Below are 20,776 nucleotides of genomic sequence, written 5' to 3'. Positions count from 1 at the left end.
CAGGTTTTCTCATGCAATGAAGTGACTCTCAGTTTATTACACAGGCATGTCTGGTTTTGCACTTGGAGACTTGTGAATGTCAAGTATGAGGGGGAAGAAGGTTTTTACACCCACTAGGATCATCTAGATTTGAAGGTCTGTGAGGTATCAAAGTTCAAACAGTAACCAGCTCCATGGTGTAGCATTGCTGCATCGGAGGTTCTTCTCTATGCAGTCCAGGAAAGGTGAGTGGTCCTCTTCCACAGGAGTGGTAGCAAGAGACTCTCCTGTCTGACCAAGGCAGCCTGCTCTGTGGTACCAGTGCTGGTCAGCACCTGTGTGGTCCCAAATAGAACCTCGATACAGTGCAGGTGAAGGATGAACAATCTCTTATGCTCTACAAGGGGAAGTGGCTCCATCTGCTCACCGCTAACTACAACTTATAGAGCACCATTCAGTCCAATTGTGCCAATGCAAAGGAACAGTCACTTGCAAGCCTCAGTACCATATGAAATATACACTCAACATCCCGCACATTCTGCCAACATTCTACCAGTTCTTGATCATCTGCTTATGATGGCTTGTTGCTTCTTTAGCTGCTGAATGCTCTCTTCTACCTCGTGCCAGGCTGGCATTGTATTGAGATGTTGGTGGGTAGCATGATCTCTTCTGTACACAGGCCAGATTCAAGGTTGTATCATCCTCTGTCATTGGACTAGAAGATGCAGACGATGCATGTATCTGACCATACTTGAGCTCCAAGCCATCATCAACACTTTCAACCAAGACATATGAGACTATTGGCCTTGCATTAAATATTCTTAATACAAAGATCCTTTACGAAACTGCCCCTACTATATTGCACTGATACTCCCGTTATCAAAATCTATGATGAAATTTTGAATAATATGGACCACTTTCCAAACCTGGGAAGCCTACATAAAAATAGGCAGCACGGTGGCACAGTGGTTAGCACTGCTGCTTCACAGCGCCAGAGACCCAGGTTCAATTCCTGCCTCAGGCGACTCTCTGTGTGGAGTTTGCACATTCTCCCCGTGTCTGCATGGGTTTCCTCCTGGCGCTCCGGTTTCCTCCCACAATCCAAAAATGTGCAGGTTAGGTGAATTGGCCATGCTAAATTGCCCGTAGTGTTAGGTGAAGGGGTAAATGTAGGAGAATGGGTCTGGGTGTGTTACGCTTCGGCGGGTCGGTGTGGACTGGTTGGGCCGAAGGTCCTGTTTCCACACTGTAAGTTAACTAATCTAAACAAACTAAAATAGGCAGACATTGCACAGCTGTAAACGAGCAGGCCACTGCCAACTGGTCACCACTTCCGAGGCTAATTAACTGCTTGCTTCCAGCTGAATCTCACTTTGGACATAATGTCAGGTGTTAGTTTACCTGCAAGTAAAGTTGTCCCAGTGGTTAAACAAACAACAGGGTAAACAGTACATACAATAAGTGCTTGTAATTTGTTTTACAAAGTGCAGCCATCCTTTTCACAATCCTCGTTTTTTAAAAACTGTCCTTTTCCCATTTCAGTCCACAATCACAAATGCAGAAGAATAAAGAAGATACAGTTTTCATAAGTCCCAGGAGGGCAAAGGAGATGCTTCAAGGACACCCTCAAAACCTCTTTGAAAAAGGATCACATCCCTATTACCACCTGGGAAATCATGGACTAAGAACAACCAAAGAAGACAGAAAGCATCTGGGAAGGATCTGTACACCCTGAGTATCATCCCTAATGGCAAGCTGAAGTCAAACTTCAACTGACAAAGGAGCACGTGACAATCTGGGCATCCCACCTTCCGAATCCTCTGCCCTTCCTGTGACAGAGACTGTAGCTCATGCATTGGATTCTTCAACCACCTGCAAATTTGTTTTTCATGTGGAACAAAGTCATTTTCAATTATTAGGGCAGCTGAAGGCAGAAAAATCCCCCACAGTGCACTTGTTAATCACTTATTGGGAAGGGTTCATCCAGGGAGCAGGTTAGTGACTAATGAGCTGAGGTGAGACAACATGTGGCTTCCAAGATATTGTGCACACACGTTTGCTTGGGGTAAGGCCCACAATCATGGAATCTGATGTCATGGAGGTACACAGTGGTGCCCTGCATAGTTGTATGCATTTGGCATGAAGGGAAGGTACATAGTTTGGTAGATGCAGGAGGTGTCAAAGAACAAGTAAAGCAGAACCCTTTCATTCATGAAATAGAAAAAGTATGCAACTTAAATAATACAATGATGTGCGTCCTAAATAGGAAGCAGCAGGCTCCCAGTTAGGAAGTTTTAAAACACGATCATAATAAAGAAACAGATATCTGTGACGCACATTCCCTGGAAAGTGTTCACAAAAAGGTTTCAGTTCTAAAGAAGAATCATGTTGGACTCAAAATGTTAACTCTACTTTCTCTCCACTGATGTTGCCAGACCTGCTGAGTTTCTCCAGCAATTTCGGTTTTTGTTTCTGATCCTGCCATGTGGTGCTTGGATAGAGATCATTAAAGGGAAGCCCTGGTCAATTTTGCCTCTCTAACCCTAGAAATAGAGATATCAGTTATAATGCCTGGGTGGAGATAAGTCAACCAAATGTAAAAGTAGAGAATGGGGTGCTGGAAAAACACAGCAAGTTAGGCAGCATCCAAGGAGCAGGAAAATCAATGTTTAGCGCAAAAGCTCTTAATCAGGAAATCTGATGAAGGGCTTTTGCCCAAAACGCGATTTTTCCTGCTCCTCGAATGCTGCCTGACCTGCTGTGCTTTTCCAGCACCCCACACTCGACTCTAATCTCCAGCATGTACACTCCTCCCTTTTGCCAATGTAAAAATAGTCAGTCTTGAGGTCTAATGCAAGTTTTTACTATTTCTATTTCAGTTGTGTTGTCGTTAACAGTGAGATAATGTTCAGATAACTTACATTCTGGTGTTGATTGAGAATGCATATTGGTCAGGACACTATGGATAGTTTTCCTGATCTTTCTTGATTTAGTGCACAGGACATTTTATTTTCACCTGAACAGACAGATGAGACATCTGTTTAATATCACATCTGAAAGGTGCCACCTCTAACAGCACAGTTCTTCTGCAGTACTGCACTGGAGTGTTAGCCTTGATTTTGATGCACTCAAGTCCTGGTGTAGGGATTAATTCAGTAGAAGTTTAGAGATGAGAGTGCTATTGACTGAGTTACGTGCAGCTTTACTTTCACAGTGGTACTGCTTGCAAAGCCAGGACTGACACAATTGTTCTCCTGATTTTTAATTGTATACCTGACCTAGGTTACCTTGGCAACCATAGAGCTTTCTATACCATAAGACAGCTTTATTTTTCGACTAAAATTGGAATTCATTGATCTGAAGGACATATTATCTTTGTTACTTCTGATAAATATATTAGATTTACCTGTATGGACCATTTGATCTACCTTCCTGAGAGCTAGACACCCCATTCCCTCCTTCCTCATTAAGCCAGCGTCATACTCAGTTAAGAAAACTTCTGAACACACTTCTGAAACTCTTGCTCAACTCTCTCGCCTTTACATGATTACTATCCCTGTTTATATCAGGATGATGAAAGTACCTTGCATATGCTATTCTAATTTTTGCACCATTTTGTAACGTTGCTGCAGATCTGTACTTCCACGTCTTCCCATGAGTCAGCAGCCACATATTACATATGTTACATATATAGCCAGTAGTGTTACATTACTCTTTCGATTTATCTCCCACCAATTGGAATCCCTGACCCATCCAGGACACCCTCCTTCTGGATGATATTGCAATATTCTTCTTAATCAATACTGCCATCCATTGTCACTTGTTTCCTTCCCTTTTTTCCTGAAAACCTTGTATCGCATAATATGTAGCATCCAATGCTACCCTTTTATAAATGAGTTTTCCACCAAGGCCACCATTTTCCCTTCGGGCTATTTGTGTTTGTTGTTTTTTTAAAATTTATTATGTTCCCTACACTCTCATACTTATACTGTAAACCTGATATAAGCACAAGTCTGATAACAGCTTATGTCTTTGAACTTCTCACGGTCATACCATTGTTACTTCCCATCCTTTGTTCATCTTTTTCATTTTTAATGCTATCTATTAATTCTCATCACCCTGCTAGGCTTTTTAAAATTTTTGCTAATAGCTGTAGCAAGCTGGACATTGCTCCTGACACTGCTGAGGTGTAACCCATTTAGCCAATGATGGCTCTATATTCCCAACTCCAATTCCAATATTCCAGATATCTGAAGTCCTCTGTCATAGAGTCACAGAGATGTACAGCATGGTAACAGACCCTTCGGTCCAACCCGTCCATGCCGACCAGATATACCAATCCAATCTAGTTCCACCTGCCAGCACCTGGCTCATATCCCTCCAAACCTATCCTATTCATATACCCATCCAAATGTCTCTTAAATGTTGCCATTGTACCAGCCTCCACCACATCCTCTGGCAGCTCATTCCATACACATACCACCCTCTGTGTGAAAATGTTGTCACGTAGGTCTCTTTTATATCTTTCCCCTCTCACCCTAAACCTATGACCTCTAGTTCTGGACTCCCGACACCAGGGAGAAGACTTTGCCTATTTACTCTATTCATGCACCTCATAATTTTGTAAACCTCTATAAGGTCACCCCTCAGCCTCTGACGCTCCAGGGAAAACAGCCCAGCCTGTTCAGTCTCTCCTTATAGTTCAAATCCTCCAACCCTGGCAACATCCTTGTAAATCTTATCTGAACCCTTTCAAGTTTCACAACATCTTTCCAATAGGAAGGAGACCAGAATTGCATGCAATATTCCAACAGTGGCCTAACCAAGCCACAACATGAACTCCCAACTCCTGTACTCATTACTCTGACCAATAAAGGAAAGCATACCAAACGCCTTCTTCACTATCCTATTTACCTGCGACTCCACTTTCAAGGACCTATGAACCTGCACTCCAAGTTCTCTTTGTTCAGCAACACTCCTTAGGACCTTACCATTAAGGATATAAGTCCTGCTAAGATTTGCTTTCCCAAAATGCAACACCTCGCATTTATCTGAATTAAACTCCATCTGCCACTTCTCAGTCCATTGGCCCATCTGGTCAAGAGCCTGTTGTAATCTGAGGTAACCCTCTTCGCTGTCCACTATACCTCCAATTTTGGTGTCATCTGCAAACTTACTAACTGTACCTCTTCTGCTCGCATCCAAATCATTTATGTAAATGACAAAAAGTAGAGAAAGAGCAAATGAATACATGGCTGAGGAGCTGGTGTATGGGAGAAGGATTCACATTTTTGGATCATTGGAATCTCTTTTGGTGTAGAGGTGACCTGTACAAGAAGGATGGATTGCACCTAAATTGGAAGGGGACTAATATACTGTCAGGGAGATTTGCTAGAGCTGCTCAGGAGGATTTAATCTAGTAAGGTGTGGGGGTGGGACCCAGAGAGATAATGAGGAAAGAGATCAATCCGAGACAGGTACAGTTGAGAATAGAAGTGAGTTAAACAGTCAGGGCAGGCAGGGACAAAAAACTAATAAATTAAACTGCATTTATTTCAATGCAAGGGGTCTAACAGGGAGGGCAGATGAACGCAGGGCATGGTTAGGAACATGGGACTGGGATATCATGGCAATTACAGAAACATGGCTCAGGGATGGGCAGGACTGGCAGCTTAATGTTCCAGGATACAAATTCTACAAAAGGATACAAAGGGAGGCAAAAGAGGAGGGAGAGTGGCATTTTTGATAAGGGATAGCAATACAGCTGTGCTGAGGGAGGATTTTCCCGGAAATACATCAAGGGAACTTATTTTGGATGGAACTGAGAAATAAGAAAGGATGATAACCTTATTGGGATTGTATTATAGACCCCCCTAATAGTCAGAGGGAAATTGAGAAACAAACTTGTAAGGAGATCCGAGCGATCTGTAAGAATAATAGGGTGGTTATGGTAGGGGATTTTAACTTTCCAAACATAGACTGGGACTGCCATAGTGTTTAGGGTTTAGATGGAGAGGAATTTGTTAAGTGTGTACAAGACAATTTTCTGATTCAGTATATGGATGTGCATCAGAAAAGGTGCAAAACTTGACTTACTCTTGGGAAATAAGGCAGGGCAGGTGACTGTGTTGTCAGTGGGGGAGCACTTTGAAGCCAGCGACCATAATTGTACTAGATTTAAAATAATAATGGAAAAGGATAGACTAGATCTAAAAGTTGAAGTTCTGAACTGATAGTATTAGGCAAGAACTTTTGAAAGCTGTTTGGGGGCAGATGTTTGCAGGTAAAGGGACAGCTGGCAAATGGGAACCCTTCAGAAATGAGATAACAAGAATCCAGAGAAAGTATATTCCTGTTAGGATGAAAAGGAAGGCTGGTAGGTATAGGGAATGCTGGATGACTAAAGAAATTGAGGGTTTGGTTAAGAAAAAGGAGGAAGCATATGTAAGGTATAGACAGGATAGATTGAGTGAATCCTTAGAAGAGTATAACCGAAGTAGGAGTATACTTAAGAGGGAAATCAGGAGGGCAAAACAGGGACATGAGATAGCGTTGGCAAATAGAATTAATGAGAATCCAAAAGGTTTTTACAAATATATTAAGGACAAAAGGGTAACTAGGGAGAGAATAGGGCCCCTCAAAGATCAGCAAGGTGGTGTTTGTGTGGAGCCGCAGAAAATGGGGGAGATACTAAATGAGTATTTTGCATCAGTATTTACTGTGGAAAAGGATATGGAAGATATTAACTGTAGGGAAATAAATGGTGACATCTTGCAAAATATCCTTATTACACAGGAGGACATGCTGGATGTCTTGAAATGCATAAAAGTGGATAAATCCCCAGGACCTGATCAGGTGTACCCTAGAACTCTGTGGGAATCTAGAGAAGTGATTGCTGGGCCTCTTGCTGAGATATTTGTATCATGGATAGTCACAGGTGAAGTGCCTGAAGACCGAAGGTTGGCTAACGTGGTGCCACTGTTTAAGAAGGGTGGTAAGGACAAGCCAGGGAACTATAGACCAGTGAGCCTGACGTTGATGGTGGGCAAGTTGTTGGAGGAAATCCTGAGGGACAGGATGTACATGTATTTGGAAAGGCAAGGACTGATTAGGGATAGTCAACATGGTTTTGTGCGTGGGAAATCATGTCTCACAAACTTGAGTTTTTTGAGGAAGTAACAAAGAAGATTGATGATGGCGGAGCGGTAGATGTGATCTATATGGATTTCAGTAAGGCGTTCGACAAGTTTCCACATGGTAGACTGATTAGCAAGGTTAGATTTCATGGAATACAGGGAGAACTAGCTATTTGGATTCAGAACTGGCACAAAGGTAGAAGACAGAGGGTGATAGTCCTGCACTCTCTCACTGGTTTTCCTCCTTTTTCTGCACACCTAAGCATATCACATAAGGAGGAATTTTATGATTATTATCTTTAAGGATCTGTTCGAGGTGACTTTCCTATCTCCTCAAAATCTGCCTGTAAACTCTCTTGCTGCCTATGTAGTGATACTGTATGGTTTACGATCTCTGATAATTCACCTGCCCACTCAGTGTTCTGTAGTTGCTCAGTGACATCCTTGATCCTGCACCAGGAATGCAACATGCCATCCAGGAGATATCTCTCAGACTGTAAAAATGTCTATGTCTTCCCTTAACATTAAATCCTCAATTACTAATGCAATTCCAGTCTGGCTTCTGCTCCAAGACACAAATGAACCAACTTGTGTGCCATGGACTTTGCTCTGACTATAATTCCCCAAGCAGCCATCACTCCCATCTGTATTCAGAACTTGGATGCATGGATTAATTAAGGAAAACCAACACAATTTTGTTAAAGGGAAATCAAATCCCAAGCTTTCTAAGAAACTCACAGAGCACAAAGGCAAATAAATTTACAATAACCTTTATAAAACACTTGTTTAGCATCGGCCAGAGTATTGTATCCAATTCTCAGCACCACACTGAAGAAAAGATGTGAAAGCTCTAGAGAGGGTGTAAAATAAATCTAAGACTAGATCCAGCGATGAGGGTCTCAGTTACATGGATAGGATTGAGAAGGTTGGGCTATTCTCATAGAGAACATAAGATTGAGAAGAGATTTGATAAAAGCATTGAAAATCATGTGGGCTGTGGACAGTCTCGATGAGGAAAATTTGCTTTCTTTCAAGAAAGGGTTGACAACCAGAGGACACTGATTTAAGGTGATTGACAAAGACCCAATCATGACTTGAGGAAAAATGTTTTTTTTATGCAGCGTGTGGCCAGAATTTGGAATCCCCTGCTTACGTGTGGGTGGAAGCAGATTCAGTTGTGGCATTGAAAAGGGAATGGGATACACAGTAAGGAAAAAAAAAGTAAATTGTCAGGCTGCAAGGAAAGAATGGGGAGCTTGGTCTTGCAGAGAGTTGACATTATGTCATTCTGTGATTCTTTGTTTTAAGAAGCCAAGCAACTTACTTTTTCATTTGACGGTTAGAATTAACCACACACTTTCTCTGAGGACCCAGGGTTTTCCACTCAAGGGCTGCTTTCAACATACGTCCAGCATCAAGCAAACCAAATCCATATCTATTGGATGAAAACAAATACACACAATGAATATGAAGAGTTGGCATAAACTAACAATAAGTACACTACCTAGTCCACTCACATGATGTATACACTGCTAAAAAAGACAGCAGACAGTGAATTATTCTTGTTTCTTTGTTTCACCCTACATTGAAACAGTGGTTCATTTAATTAACCATAAAGACTATTTTACAGCTTGTGCACACATTTTCTTAATCACAATTCAATTTTCTGATGAATGCCACCCAACAGTTACTTTAAAGAGGACTTCAGAGACTATTTTTAGTTAGATGTGAATAGAGCTTTTTATTCACACTCTATTTGATTTCATTGATAACACAAAGAGATTTTCCATCTGTTTCAGTTGTGGATCCCCTTCACAGTCATCACTGATGCACATCAAAAAGACTGGCAATACATTGGTGAGAAACTTGAAACCACAGTCCATTAAGAACTGGAGATTGTCCACAATTCACATTTGTTTAACAACACTTTCATCTCGGTAATTTAAGTGCTATCAAATTATTTAATTTTGAAAAAAAATCAAAAGGAATTGAATAAATATTGACAACATATCTCCTTGAATAGAAGCTCGTGTTTGGAATCAATGGATGATTTCTTTTTATTAAAGACCAATTCCTGCTGCTTGCAGTCTGACCATCAGTGGTCCACTGTAAATAGGAAGGAAATGAGTAATAAATTTACAGTGAGAGCAAGAGGGAAAAAAAAATTAAGTCAAGAAAAAAGCAAGGAAGGTTCATTGAAAATAAAGATGAAACAGCAGCAGTAGACAGTTTCACATTGGTTTAATATTGCTTTTAATTGCTGCAGTAGCATTTATAACCCCAGGACTAATAAAGATGTTACTTCTGCTCAAAGACAGGATGAAAATCATCTCTATTTTTAGACCATGAAAATTCCCTTCAAAAATATTAGTGAATTTTATTAATATGCATAAACCATGACCTAAAGGAACACATTTGGAACCTTTGGAGTTGAAGTATTTGCTGGATGTTAATTCTCCTTTATTGTGATCCCAGTTGATGAAAGTGCTGGATTATTCAGATCCCAGTGTGAAACCTGGCTTGGTAGATCATAAGTTTTACTTTTTCACAAATTGGTAATCATGATAGTCTGTGACCAAACATACCCACATGAGAATGTCAATAGTCTTTTAAATTTCTCATCCTCTTGTTAAAGAAAAAAAAGGCCGTCTCAACGGAATGGAAAACCAAAATCAGTTTTTTTTCTCAACTTTCAAATCTATATTCACAAATAATAATAACTATGTATTACACTGTACTACAGCTGAGGGCAAAACATTGAGGATGACTATCTGTACACCCCCCCACCCCCACCCCCCCATAATCCTTCATGACCATCCAAACATTTTTTACTGGTAAGTGTTGTCAGACGACATTCCTGATGGACAGCTTATGCTCAAAACATCGACTCTCCTGCTCCTTGGATACTGCCTGACTGGCTGTGCTTTTCCAGCAACACACTTTTTACTCCGTTGTCAGAACATACCCAAGCTTCTTGAACATTATTACATACCCATTATTATGCAACCTGAAGGGTGCACCCATAAAAAAGAACACAAATCATCTACTAACCTGGTTTCTACTATCTGGACCCCTCACCATTTTAATGTTAGAGAGCAGAACCTACCTTAGATTATGGAAATTTACAAAGGTTTGACCATATTTGGGTGAAATCAATACTAATCAGTACCCCATGGAACCACACTTTAAACACTTCTGCCTGATGGGGAATTAACAACTAATGAGAACAAGGATATGGAAGAGAAGGAGAAAGAGAAAGCCATACGTTGAAAAGTGTCCATATTACAGAGGTGATGCTGTCTTAAAATCCAAAATGGTAGATAAATCCCCAGAACCTGCTCAGCTGTCCCCCACAACTTTGTGGAAAGCTAGGGAAGTGATTGTTGGGTCTCTTGCTGAGATATCTGTGTCATCAATAGTGATGGGGGAGGTGCTGGAAGACTGGAGCTTGGCTAACATGGTGCGTTATTTAAGAAAGTGGTTAGGAAAAAGCCAGGAAAAACTATAGATTGGTGAGCCTCATGTCAGTTGTGAATAGGTTATTGGAAGAAATTCTGAGTGACAGGATTTATATGCATTTGAAAAGGCAATGACTGATTAGTGATAGTCAACATGGCTTTTTGTGTGGAAAATCATGTCTCACTAACTTGATAGAGCATTTTGAAGAAGTGACAAAGAAGAATGATGAAGCACACCAGTAGACATTATCTATATGGGCTGCAGCGAGGTGTTCAACAAGATTGCGCATGGCAGACTGGTTAACAAGGTGTTATAGCATGAAATCCAGGGAGAACTAGCTATCTGGATACAAAACTGACTTGAAGGTAGGAGACGGAGGGTGGTGGAGGAGGATTTTTTTTTGGTTTGGAGGCCTGTGACCAGAGGTGTGCCGCAAAATTTGGTGCTGGGTCCACTGCTATTTGTCATATATATAAATGATTGGATGTGAATATAGGAGGTATGGTTAGTAAGCTTGCAGACGACACCAAAGTTGGTGCTGTAGTGGACAGTGAATAAGGTTATCTCAGAGTACAACTGGACCTTGATCAGGGGCCAATGGGCTGAGGGGTGACAAATGGAGTTTAATTTAGATAAATGTGAGGTACTGCATTTTGGAAAGACAAATCACACTTATAAAATTATAAGATCCTGGCGAGTTTTGAAGGTGGAGTCACAAATAGACAGTGTAATGAAGTCGGCATTTAGTACACTTGCCTTTATTGGTCAGTACATTGAGTATACAAGTTGAGAGGTCATATTGTGACTGTACAGGACATTGGTTAGGCCACTTTTGGATTACTGCATTCAATTCTGGTCTCCCTGCTATAGGAAAGATGTTGTTAAACTTAAAAGGGCTCAAAAAATTTACAAGGCTATTACCTGGGTTGGAGGTTTTGAGCTATAGGGAGAGCCTGATTAGGCTGGGGCTATTTTCCCTCGAGTGTCGGAGGCTGAGGTGTGAGCTTATAGAAGTTTATTAAGTCTTGAGGGTTATACATAGGATGAATAGCCACGGTCTTTCTTCCCAGGGTAGGGGAGTCCAAAAGTAGGCATCGATTTTTAAGTGAGAGGTGAAAGATTCAAATTTTTCACGCAGAGGGTGGCATGTGTATGGAATGAGCTGCCAGAGTAAGTGATAGAAGCTGGTATAATTACAACATCTAAAAGGTATCTGGGTAGATGAATAGGAAGGTTTAGAGGGATATGGTCCAAATGCTGGCAAATGGGACTGGATTAATTTAGTATATCTGGTTGACATGGATAAGTTGGAATGAGTGGTCTGTTTCTGTACTGTACAACTCTATGACTCTACAACTTTAATTCTAAAGTTGGTTCTTGTATCTCTACAATTGAATCTGTACCCTTTAACATTTCATAATTGGGCAAGGTTTAACTATTGTCCTCTTTGAGAAGACACAGTGATTCTACTATGGAAGAGAATGGCTGATTCAAAATAGCCCGATATTCTGATAAGGCCTTGGTGAATAAGAAGAAATCACCTTGATCTTTGTCATGAGTATTGTGTGAGGAAATGAGCAGGTAGGGCAGTACAATCGGCTGTGTTCATTGCTCTGTTTGTTGACACTGTTTCAGTGAATCCCCTTACTGTATTTATAGCAGTGAAAGTCAGTTTCTGTTGTGTTGATTACTTTTTGCAATAGGGTCCTTTCAAGATCACAGTGGAGATTGCATTGGAATTATTCACAGCACAGCATCCAATTTATTCAGGAGCAGATTCTTTCTTCATGTTTCCTTCATGCTTCATTCATTTTTACAGAAAAGAAGAACAATTGTCAGGACAGCAGATGTTCTTCCCTATTGTCGAGTTTCCAATGGTCCATGGTGTGCATGACTACACACAAGTTGAGTTATACACAGTCTGAAAATCCACTGGTCTGCACTGACCATAAAATATTCCACTCCAGAAATATTTAGATAGTTGGTAATGCACAAAATATTATTAGGTTAACTGGTACAAAATTGCATGTTTTCTTTATATTCAATGATTTCTGTATTGCCACACTTGGGCAAGATTCAAGACCATGACAGTACAGTGAAAATCTAAATTATAAAATTAAAGTCAACCACAAAGGGCAGGCAGATGGTTGGAGAACAAACCATTACAATGCAGCAATATAGCTGGCATTGTCTTGATGGGTCTGGCAACACCTCATCATATTAGCTTGACTAACTATACAAAATCATTATTGTGTGTTGCATGTGATGTAATGAGGAAGGGCAAAATACTGCATGCAGTGGAAACACGGCCTGAGAATCCTCAATGAGTGAGCCCAAAATACTGTCATTATTTACACTTGTTTAATTTAATAATTGAAAACTTTTTTGGGGGTTAACTTTTCTGACAAATAATTTTTACTAGACAAGTGGTCAGCTTTAATTTGTTGAATAATGCTTAAACACGCTGTCAGTGGAATTTCAATTCTGGCTGAGTGGGTAACACTCTGTCCTCTAAATCTGATGCTTGTTGGTTCAACTCCCAACCCTGAGATTGAGCACGTAATCCAGGTTGATGTTTCTTTTCCAGCGGTGAAGGAGCTCTGCATTGTGAAAAATGCCATCTTTTGGATGCGATGTTAAATCTGTCTATTCTTTCAGGTGCATGTAAGATGTGCCCTGGACTTTTTTGAAGATGAGCAGAGGAGGGCTCATCCTGTCCTGGATAAATCTTCTCTTTTAACCAAGGTTAATAAAACACATTATCACACAATTTATGGGGGCTTTGTGTATGTACACATTTCCCACCTTACAATGATAGTTATTCTATCAAAGGCTCTTCATTGGCTATAAAACATTCTTTGGCAACATTCTGAGGTTGTGAAAACACTACGTGGATGGCAGTATTTTATTTTCATTTCTTTAATGCCCCTAATTTAGTTTCCTACAAATATTGGCCTTTTTAATTCTAACTTTCTGCTTCTGCTCTTCCTGGAATGGTACGAGGTTGTGAGGCAAATGACAAATATTTTCCAACAGGAGACTTAAGAAATTGATGGGATTAAAAGCAAATGAATCCCCAGGGCCTGATAGTCTACATCCCAGCGTTTTTAAGGAAGTTGTTGGCTATCTTCCAAGATTCTAGCTAATGTAATCCCCTGATTTAATAAGGGGGGGTAGAGAGAAAACAGAATTACAGACCAGTGAGTCTGACATAGGTAGTGAGGAAGATGCTACAGTCTAATGTCAAGGCTTTTACAGCAAATCACTTGGAAAACAATGGTTGATTCAGATAGTCAATGTGGGTTTAGAAAAGGAAAATCATGCTTGAAAAATCTAATGGAACTTTTCAAGGATGGATCTAGTAGAGTTGATTCGGGGAGCCAGTGGATGTGGTTTATTTGAACTTTCAGAAGCCTTTCAACAAAGTGCCACATATGTGATTGATGTGCAAAATTAAAGTGCATGGGATTGGGGGTAGTGTATTGAGATGTGTAGAAAATTGGTTAACAGACAGGAAACAAGGAATAGGAATAAATGGGTCTTTTACTGAATGGTAGATAGTGACTAGTGGGGTACCATAAGAATCGGTACTAGGACTCCAGTTATTCACAATACATATTAATGATTTAGATGAGGGAACTAATGTGGTATCTACAATTTACAGATGATACAAAGCTAGGTGAAAGGTGATCTGCGAAAGATGCGGAGATGATTTGGACAGGCTGAGTGATTGGGCAAATACATGGCAAATAGAGCATAATATGGATAATTGTGAAGTAGCAAAATAGGTAGGCAGATTATTATTTGAATGTCTATAAATTGAGACAGGAAGATGTTTAATGAGACATTTAACAAGGTGATCTCATGTACCTGTTGTTGAAAGTATGTTTTCAGGTTCAGCAGACAGGAAAGAACCCAAACTATATGTGGCCATCACAGCAAGAGAATTCAAGTACAGGAACAAGAACGTCTTGTTGCAATTATACAGGGCCACACCTGAAAAACTGCATGCAGTTTTGACTTCCTTATCTGAGGAAGGACGTTCTTGCTCACAGAAAGAGTACAGCGAAGGTTTCCCAAATTGATCCCTGGGAAGGCCGGTCTGACAAAAAGAAGAGATCGAGTAGGCTAGGATTATATCCATTGGAGTTTAGAAGAAAGAAGGATATCTCATGGAATTTGAACAGAACCAGACTCTAACTAGGTTAGATTCAAGAAGGATGTACCTGATGCTGAGTCCAGAACCAGAGGTCATAGTTTATAGATAAAGGGCAAACCTTTTAGGATTGAGATGAGGGGGGAAATACCTTCACCCAGAGAGTGGTCAGCTTGTGGAATTCACTGCCATGGAAAGTGATTGAGGCTAAAAAGTGCTTTTCAGAGGATGTATATGTAACTTTCAGTGGTTAAAAGGATGAAGGAACATTGAGAGAGGGCACGATTAGGATATTGAACTTGATGGTCAGCCATGGCAGAGCAGGCTCGAGGGGCCGAATGGCCTACTCTTGCTCTTATCTCCAAGATTCTATGTAAGAACTTGAGGTAGAAGTGCTGGATTTTGTTTCTGCTTCCTCTTTGGAGTAGAACATGCTTTAATGCTCAAATCCCACTTTGGTATTTTAATCTGGGTCCACTGAAGAAAATCTTGTTGGTTCACAGTCATCAAGGATCCTCATTTCTATGGCATAGTGTCATCAGCGTAACCATAGTGAGATCATGTGGCACGATACAATAACAATTCCTGTACAATTATGGCAGTAACATCCACCCTGAAGTAAAATTCAGTTAAAAGTATGACCATTTCAACAAACTACATAGTGTGAACCAGTTACACATTTTTAAGTGCTGCAATGAAGCAGGTAACTGAGTGATAATTAATTAGATGCATCAAATTATTGAACTTATGGCCTTTTCTATTGTGAGTGCAGTCACTCTACTAAGGATGGACACAGAAGCTGATCCGCTATTGGCTTGCAGCACGATACTGGGGAGTCACTTTGTCACCTGCTGCCCAATAATGGCCCCAATTCTCAGGGATGCAAACCCAATCAGTGAGCCAGCAGCTAAGCCGTTCTGGTGGTGGTGTCCCTGCTGATTCTTCCATGACAAAGTAGCATGAAGGATATGCATAGTTTTGTTAGGAAGTCAGGGCTGGAGGTGAGTGTCATTGTCATTGTTCACCAGTGTTACCGCAACATAGAGGCAACATCTTTAACTCTATCTCTCCTTCCAGACCTGCTCAGTTTTTCCAACATAATGTTTTTGTTTCAGATTTCCAATATCCACAATATTTGGCTTTTCAACTTTTAAATAGTGTTGCAGGGTGCCCTTCATGCTATTGAGTGCATTTTCAGGTGTTCTTATTCATGGGATGTGCTGTGCTTCAAAATAGCACTAACTATTTAACAGCTTATACAGTCTACTCTGCATATTTCCAGCCAATCTTCCAACTTCCTTGGGGAAGGTTTTTGCCAACACAGAAGACCAATACATGGCCTCTCGCATGATTAGTTGTCGCTGGCCGCTATGGTTCCAATTGTGGGCTGGCTAAATTTAATCTCTGCCTTGCTTAGTAAAGTGACAATAGGATTAAATTGATAATTTTATTTGGGAAGACCGGGAAAAAGGTAAAGGAGATTATCTTGCAGAACCCAAAACAAAACGTCTATCAAGAGAAGCAATTCTGTGACTGGGCAGCACTAGGTGAACAAACCTGAATACAATCACAATGATAATAACGACCAATTTAAGGTAATCAGTCAAGGCTTGTAATGCGTCTTAGTTAAACTTTCGAGAAGTGCCATGCATTCATGCATAAGGATTCATTCCCTGCTATCAATTAGATTCAAGTCTTGCACATTTAAAAAAAATCTAATAAATCTGAGAAGGCTATGGTTTCCTGATTATTTCTCAATAAAAAAAACTGCTTAACCAGAGTTAGTTTACCAACCAATCAATTAGGAGTAGAAATTGTGATTATTCAAAACTTGTTGAATGCCAAGAGAAAATCTTTGACAATTCTTTCCTTTTACCAACAGATTTCAAGACTTTGAAGTTACAATGGTGACATGCATTTTTATAAGAGCATTTTGTTACTTTCGATGAAGTTTTATATTGCATATGGGCTCGAGCATCATGAGCGGTTTTTAGTTTTGCAATAATTAACAGAAGATTTAATTACTTAGTTAATGAATGTCAGCATTCTTTGGTACGGTACAGTATAATGTTCTCATTTGACCACACAAGCAGCTGAATGTGGTGTTCTGAACAGGAACCAAAATCTGCCAACACAATCGATTAGCCTCTGCCAAGAAAGATCTCTTTTTGACAGTAGTTTACTAAAGGCTATCCTGTTGACATTGGTATCAAACTGGCAATCACTGCAGACCATTCAGGAGTCATATCGTTTAGTCATTGTTGAACCAACTTCATTTCCTACTTTTAAGATTCATCATGCTAATTTATAGGAGTAAATTTTCCCATTGCTTTGCAAATGGCTGGAAACCAGGAGGACTTGCAGTATTGTAGGGGAAGAAACTGGGAAGGCAGCCTGACTCTCCTTTCGGAATTTGGGTTTGGGGGACACAGATACCTAGGAAAACCAACCAACTATTTGTAAGTAAATCTATAAGATCTGTTAAGTTTATTAAGGAGCAGTAGTTTAGATATGATGTATCAGCTAAATAGCCAGGAAATGTAAGCAAGCCATCAAGCAAAGGACACAAGTAGGTTACAATCCTCACAAATTTTTTGTTGGATAGAGGGAGTTGTTTAATATTGCAGCCCTGGCTTTTAAAAAAGCTACCAATGGTGTAACAGTGGGAAGATTGTTTGGGATAGCTTTATAGAAATGTGTCAGGTTTCTCAATTCTGATATACACGTTTGTTTCCTCCCAGCAAATCTTCAGTTTATTTACTTCTCTGCAAGGTCCACAAGCACTGGCAGCCATCTGGTACAGTTAGTTATCCCTGTACATAAGCCCAAATAGTGAGTGCTGCTGAACTTTCAATCATAAGGACCTGAGGGTAGGAAATTACAATTGGTGGTACTGGGAACAAACCGACATCTGCTCCTTCAGTGGGAGCTCAAATCCCTTTAAAACAAAAGGATTAAACTGTCTACTGAAGGAGAGTGAACTCTGGTGGGTTTGATTAAAAAAAAATTAAGTGACCATAAAGTTTTAGTTGGCAAGAATAATTCCCAATATTTCTGAAAATTTTAGTTTCTTTTCCAAGAAAGGCTTCTTTGCGCCAAGTTAAGTCCAACACACTTTTTGTTCAGGGATTTTTTTCTACATCCAGAAATACTCGTACACAAAGTCATTGAGAGGTACAGCATGGAAACAGACCCTTCAGTCCAAATCATCCATGCCAACCAGATATTCTTAACTCATTTAGTCCCATTTGCCAGGACCTGGCCCAAATCCCTCTAAACCCTTCCTATTTATATACCTATCATGATGCCTTTTAAATGTTGTAATTGTACCAACCTCCACCACTTCCTCTGGCAGCTCATTCCATACAAGCACCACCCTCTGTGTGAAAATGTTGCCCCCAGGTCCTTTTTATATCTTTCCCCTCTCACCCTAAACCTATGCCCTCTAGCTTTGGACACCCCCCAAACCCAGGGAAGAGACCTTGTTTATTTACCCTATCCATGCCCGTCATGATTTCATAAACCTCTATAAGGTCACCCCTCAGTCTCTAACACTCCAGGGAAAATACCCCCAGCCTATTTAGCATCTCCCTGTAACTCAAACCCTCCAAACATGGCAACATCCTGTAAATCTTTTCTGAACTTTTACAAGTTTCACAACAACCTTCCGATAGGAGACTAGAATTGCACACAATATTCCAAAAGTGGCCTAACCAATGTCCTTTACAGTCGCAACATGACCTCCCAACACCTATACTCGTTGCTCTGACCAATAAAGGAAAGCATACCAAATGCCTTCTTCACTGCCCTACCTACCAGTAACTCCTTTCAAGGAACTATGAACCTACACTCCAAAGTCTCTTTGTTTAGCAATACTCCCATAATATTTTTTTTCCCCATCATCAAGTTACCTATGATAAGCTCTAATACTTTATTCCTTGACCTAGACATGGTTGAACTTAGATTGTTGATTGTTAATTACTTCAATTATACACAAGCTTAGTCATTAACTTCTAGGATCTGATGGATTCAATTTTACATTCTTCAGCAATGGCCAAGAATGTTTTGGCTAGTTGGGGTTGATGGAGTAGACATCTAGCCCACCACTATCCCAGTCACCTCAACTAATCCCCATAATACAGTTAGTGGGGTGCGGTGGGGGCCTGTTTTTGCCAAAAATGGTAGCTTGCCTGCCCTTTTGAATAAATAACCAAGGATCAAATGAGTCTGTCAACAAGCCATATGACACTGATAATATGCTGCCCTTGGCACAATATGGTAGGCATGGGCAGGCAGATGGAAATGGGTTGCTCACTTTTGTTTAATTGTTATTAAAGAGGAAGGGGTGAAGTAAAGTGTTGTATTACTTTTATATTTAGAAATCTATAGGCCCTTTTTCGTGCTCCTACCCACAATCGCAGCAGCGCCCACTACTAAGTTCCTGGTGCTGTGGGCTGCAGGACTGTCCAGCAGTTCCTCTACATGGTACTTCCTCCTAGTGAGGGGCAGAGCAATCACTTGCCACTCACTTAGTCAGCCTGTTCTCTGTATCTGCTGACAAGTTAAAATACTGGCGGGGTGTTGCAATGTCACTACATGATTGCATTTCTGTAGGTTAGCGCAGGAAATTTGTGGATGATGAATTTTCTTTAAATTTACCTTTGTGCCCATCAACCTGAGGGATATCAGTCCTTTGGAGGAGAGTTTGCAAGTACTGCCTGCTGGTATCTTAACTGAAGTTTTCTTTTTGCACAGCTTCCCAAAAACTGGGAAGACAAGAGTTACTGGTCAGTAACAATCTGACATCAATCTAGCAGCTAGTTAATTCAGCCAGTTCAATTTGATAATCACAACTGAACTCATTAACAGTGTTATAAAGCCTTCGGTTCATCTAGTCCGTGCCAAACAAGTTTCCCAAACTAGAACCACTTGATTGCATTTGGCTGATATCCTCTAAACCTGTTCTATCAGTCTACCTATCAAAATGTCTTTTTATATGCTGTAACTGCACCTGCATCAATGATTTCATCTGGTAGTTAATTCCACATACGAACCACCCTCTGTGTGAAAAAGTCACCCCTCAAATTCTTTTTAAATTTTTTTTCTCTCACCTTAAAAATATGCCCCCTAGCTTTGAACTCCCTCACTCTAGGGAAAAGACCCTCATGATGTTAGAAACCACTATAAGGTCGCCCTTCAACCTCTTATGCTCCAGTGACAAAAGTCTCAGTTTCTCCTTATCACTCGAAGCCTAATAAGCTCAACAGATCTCTGGAACCAATCTCCACACAATAATTGAATAATCTTGACATGTTTTTCAGTAAAACATAAACTGCAGTTCTTAAATCAAAAAGGTCAGGTGTTTCAGGCTTAGAATTGTAATTCATCATCAGGGTACACAGGAATACACCCTTCTCCTCATTGCTTGGCAGGAAATATGCTTGGCAGAAACTATTCAGATTTAGAATACCTGTGTTGACTGATGTATCTGACAAGTGCTGGGGAAACAACATTAGGACACCCAGTTGAGCATCAAACAAAAATGATCATCAAATACCAGGCTGTAATCACCATCAGTGTAGGATCACAGGATGTAAACTGTATTATAGTGGAAGAGTTATAACTTGAGATTCTGAAAGGAGTAACTAAGGCCAAAAATGTCTTCTTATGTCTGTATTTCATACTTTATTTGACATGAAGCACAGACTGGAATAGCTGAACACATGTAAATACCAATATTTGCATTAACTACCGATGAATCTATTTTTAAATCTCTACCTCCCTACCAACCCTGTTGTTCTAGGATTGGTAGTAGTTGTACAACTTAATGGTTCTGAAAGAGTTAACATTGAGCTGTATTGTGCTCCACCAAATGTGATGATGTCACAAGATCTTTGAATGGACACGGTTGAATTCTGTATGAGTACCCAAGGAAGAAGACAAACTCTGTACAGCTCCATACGTTCCTGAGTAATTACAACTGGCAAGTTAATATAACTCATACCGATTGCTGCCATGCAATAAACTACCTTGTTTTGTAAGTCAA

General features: G+C 40.3%; 1 protein-coding gene across 1 annotated transcript in view; it reads right to left on the bottom strand.

Moving 5' to 3' along the window:
* Positions 1–20,776, bottom strand: part of LOC132816742 (PC3-like endoprotease variant B) — an 876,366-nt gene that overhangs the window by 76,535 nt on the left and 779,055 nt on the right. Inside the window, exon 14 of the mRNA XM_060826651.1 lies at positions 8,440–8,550. Within this exon, the coding sequence (XP_060682634.1) occupies positions 8,440–8,550 (111 nt within the window). The remainder of the gene's footprint in view (positions 1–8,439; positions 8,551–20,776) is intronic.

Source organism: Hemiscyllium ocellatum, chromosome 6 (genome assembly GCF_020745735.1).
Source record: "Hemiscyllium ocellatum isolate sHemOce1 chromosome 6, sHemOce1.pat.X.cur, whole genome shotgun sequence".
NCBI lineage: Eukaryota > Metazoa > Chordata > Chondrichthyes > Orectolobiformes > Hemiscylliidae > Hemiscyllium > Hemiscyllium ocellatum.
Note: the sequence above shows the minus strand (reverse complement) of the source record. Positions and strands in the feature narration are given on the sequence as shown.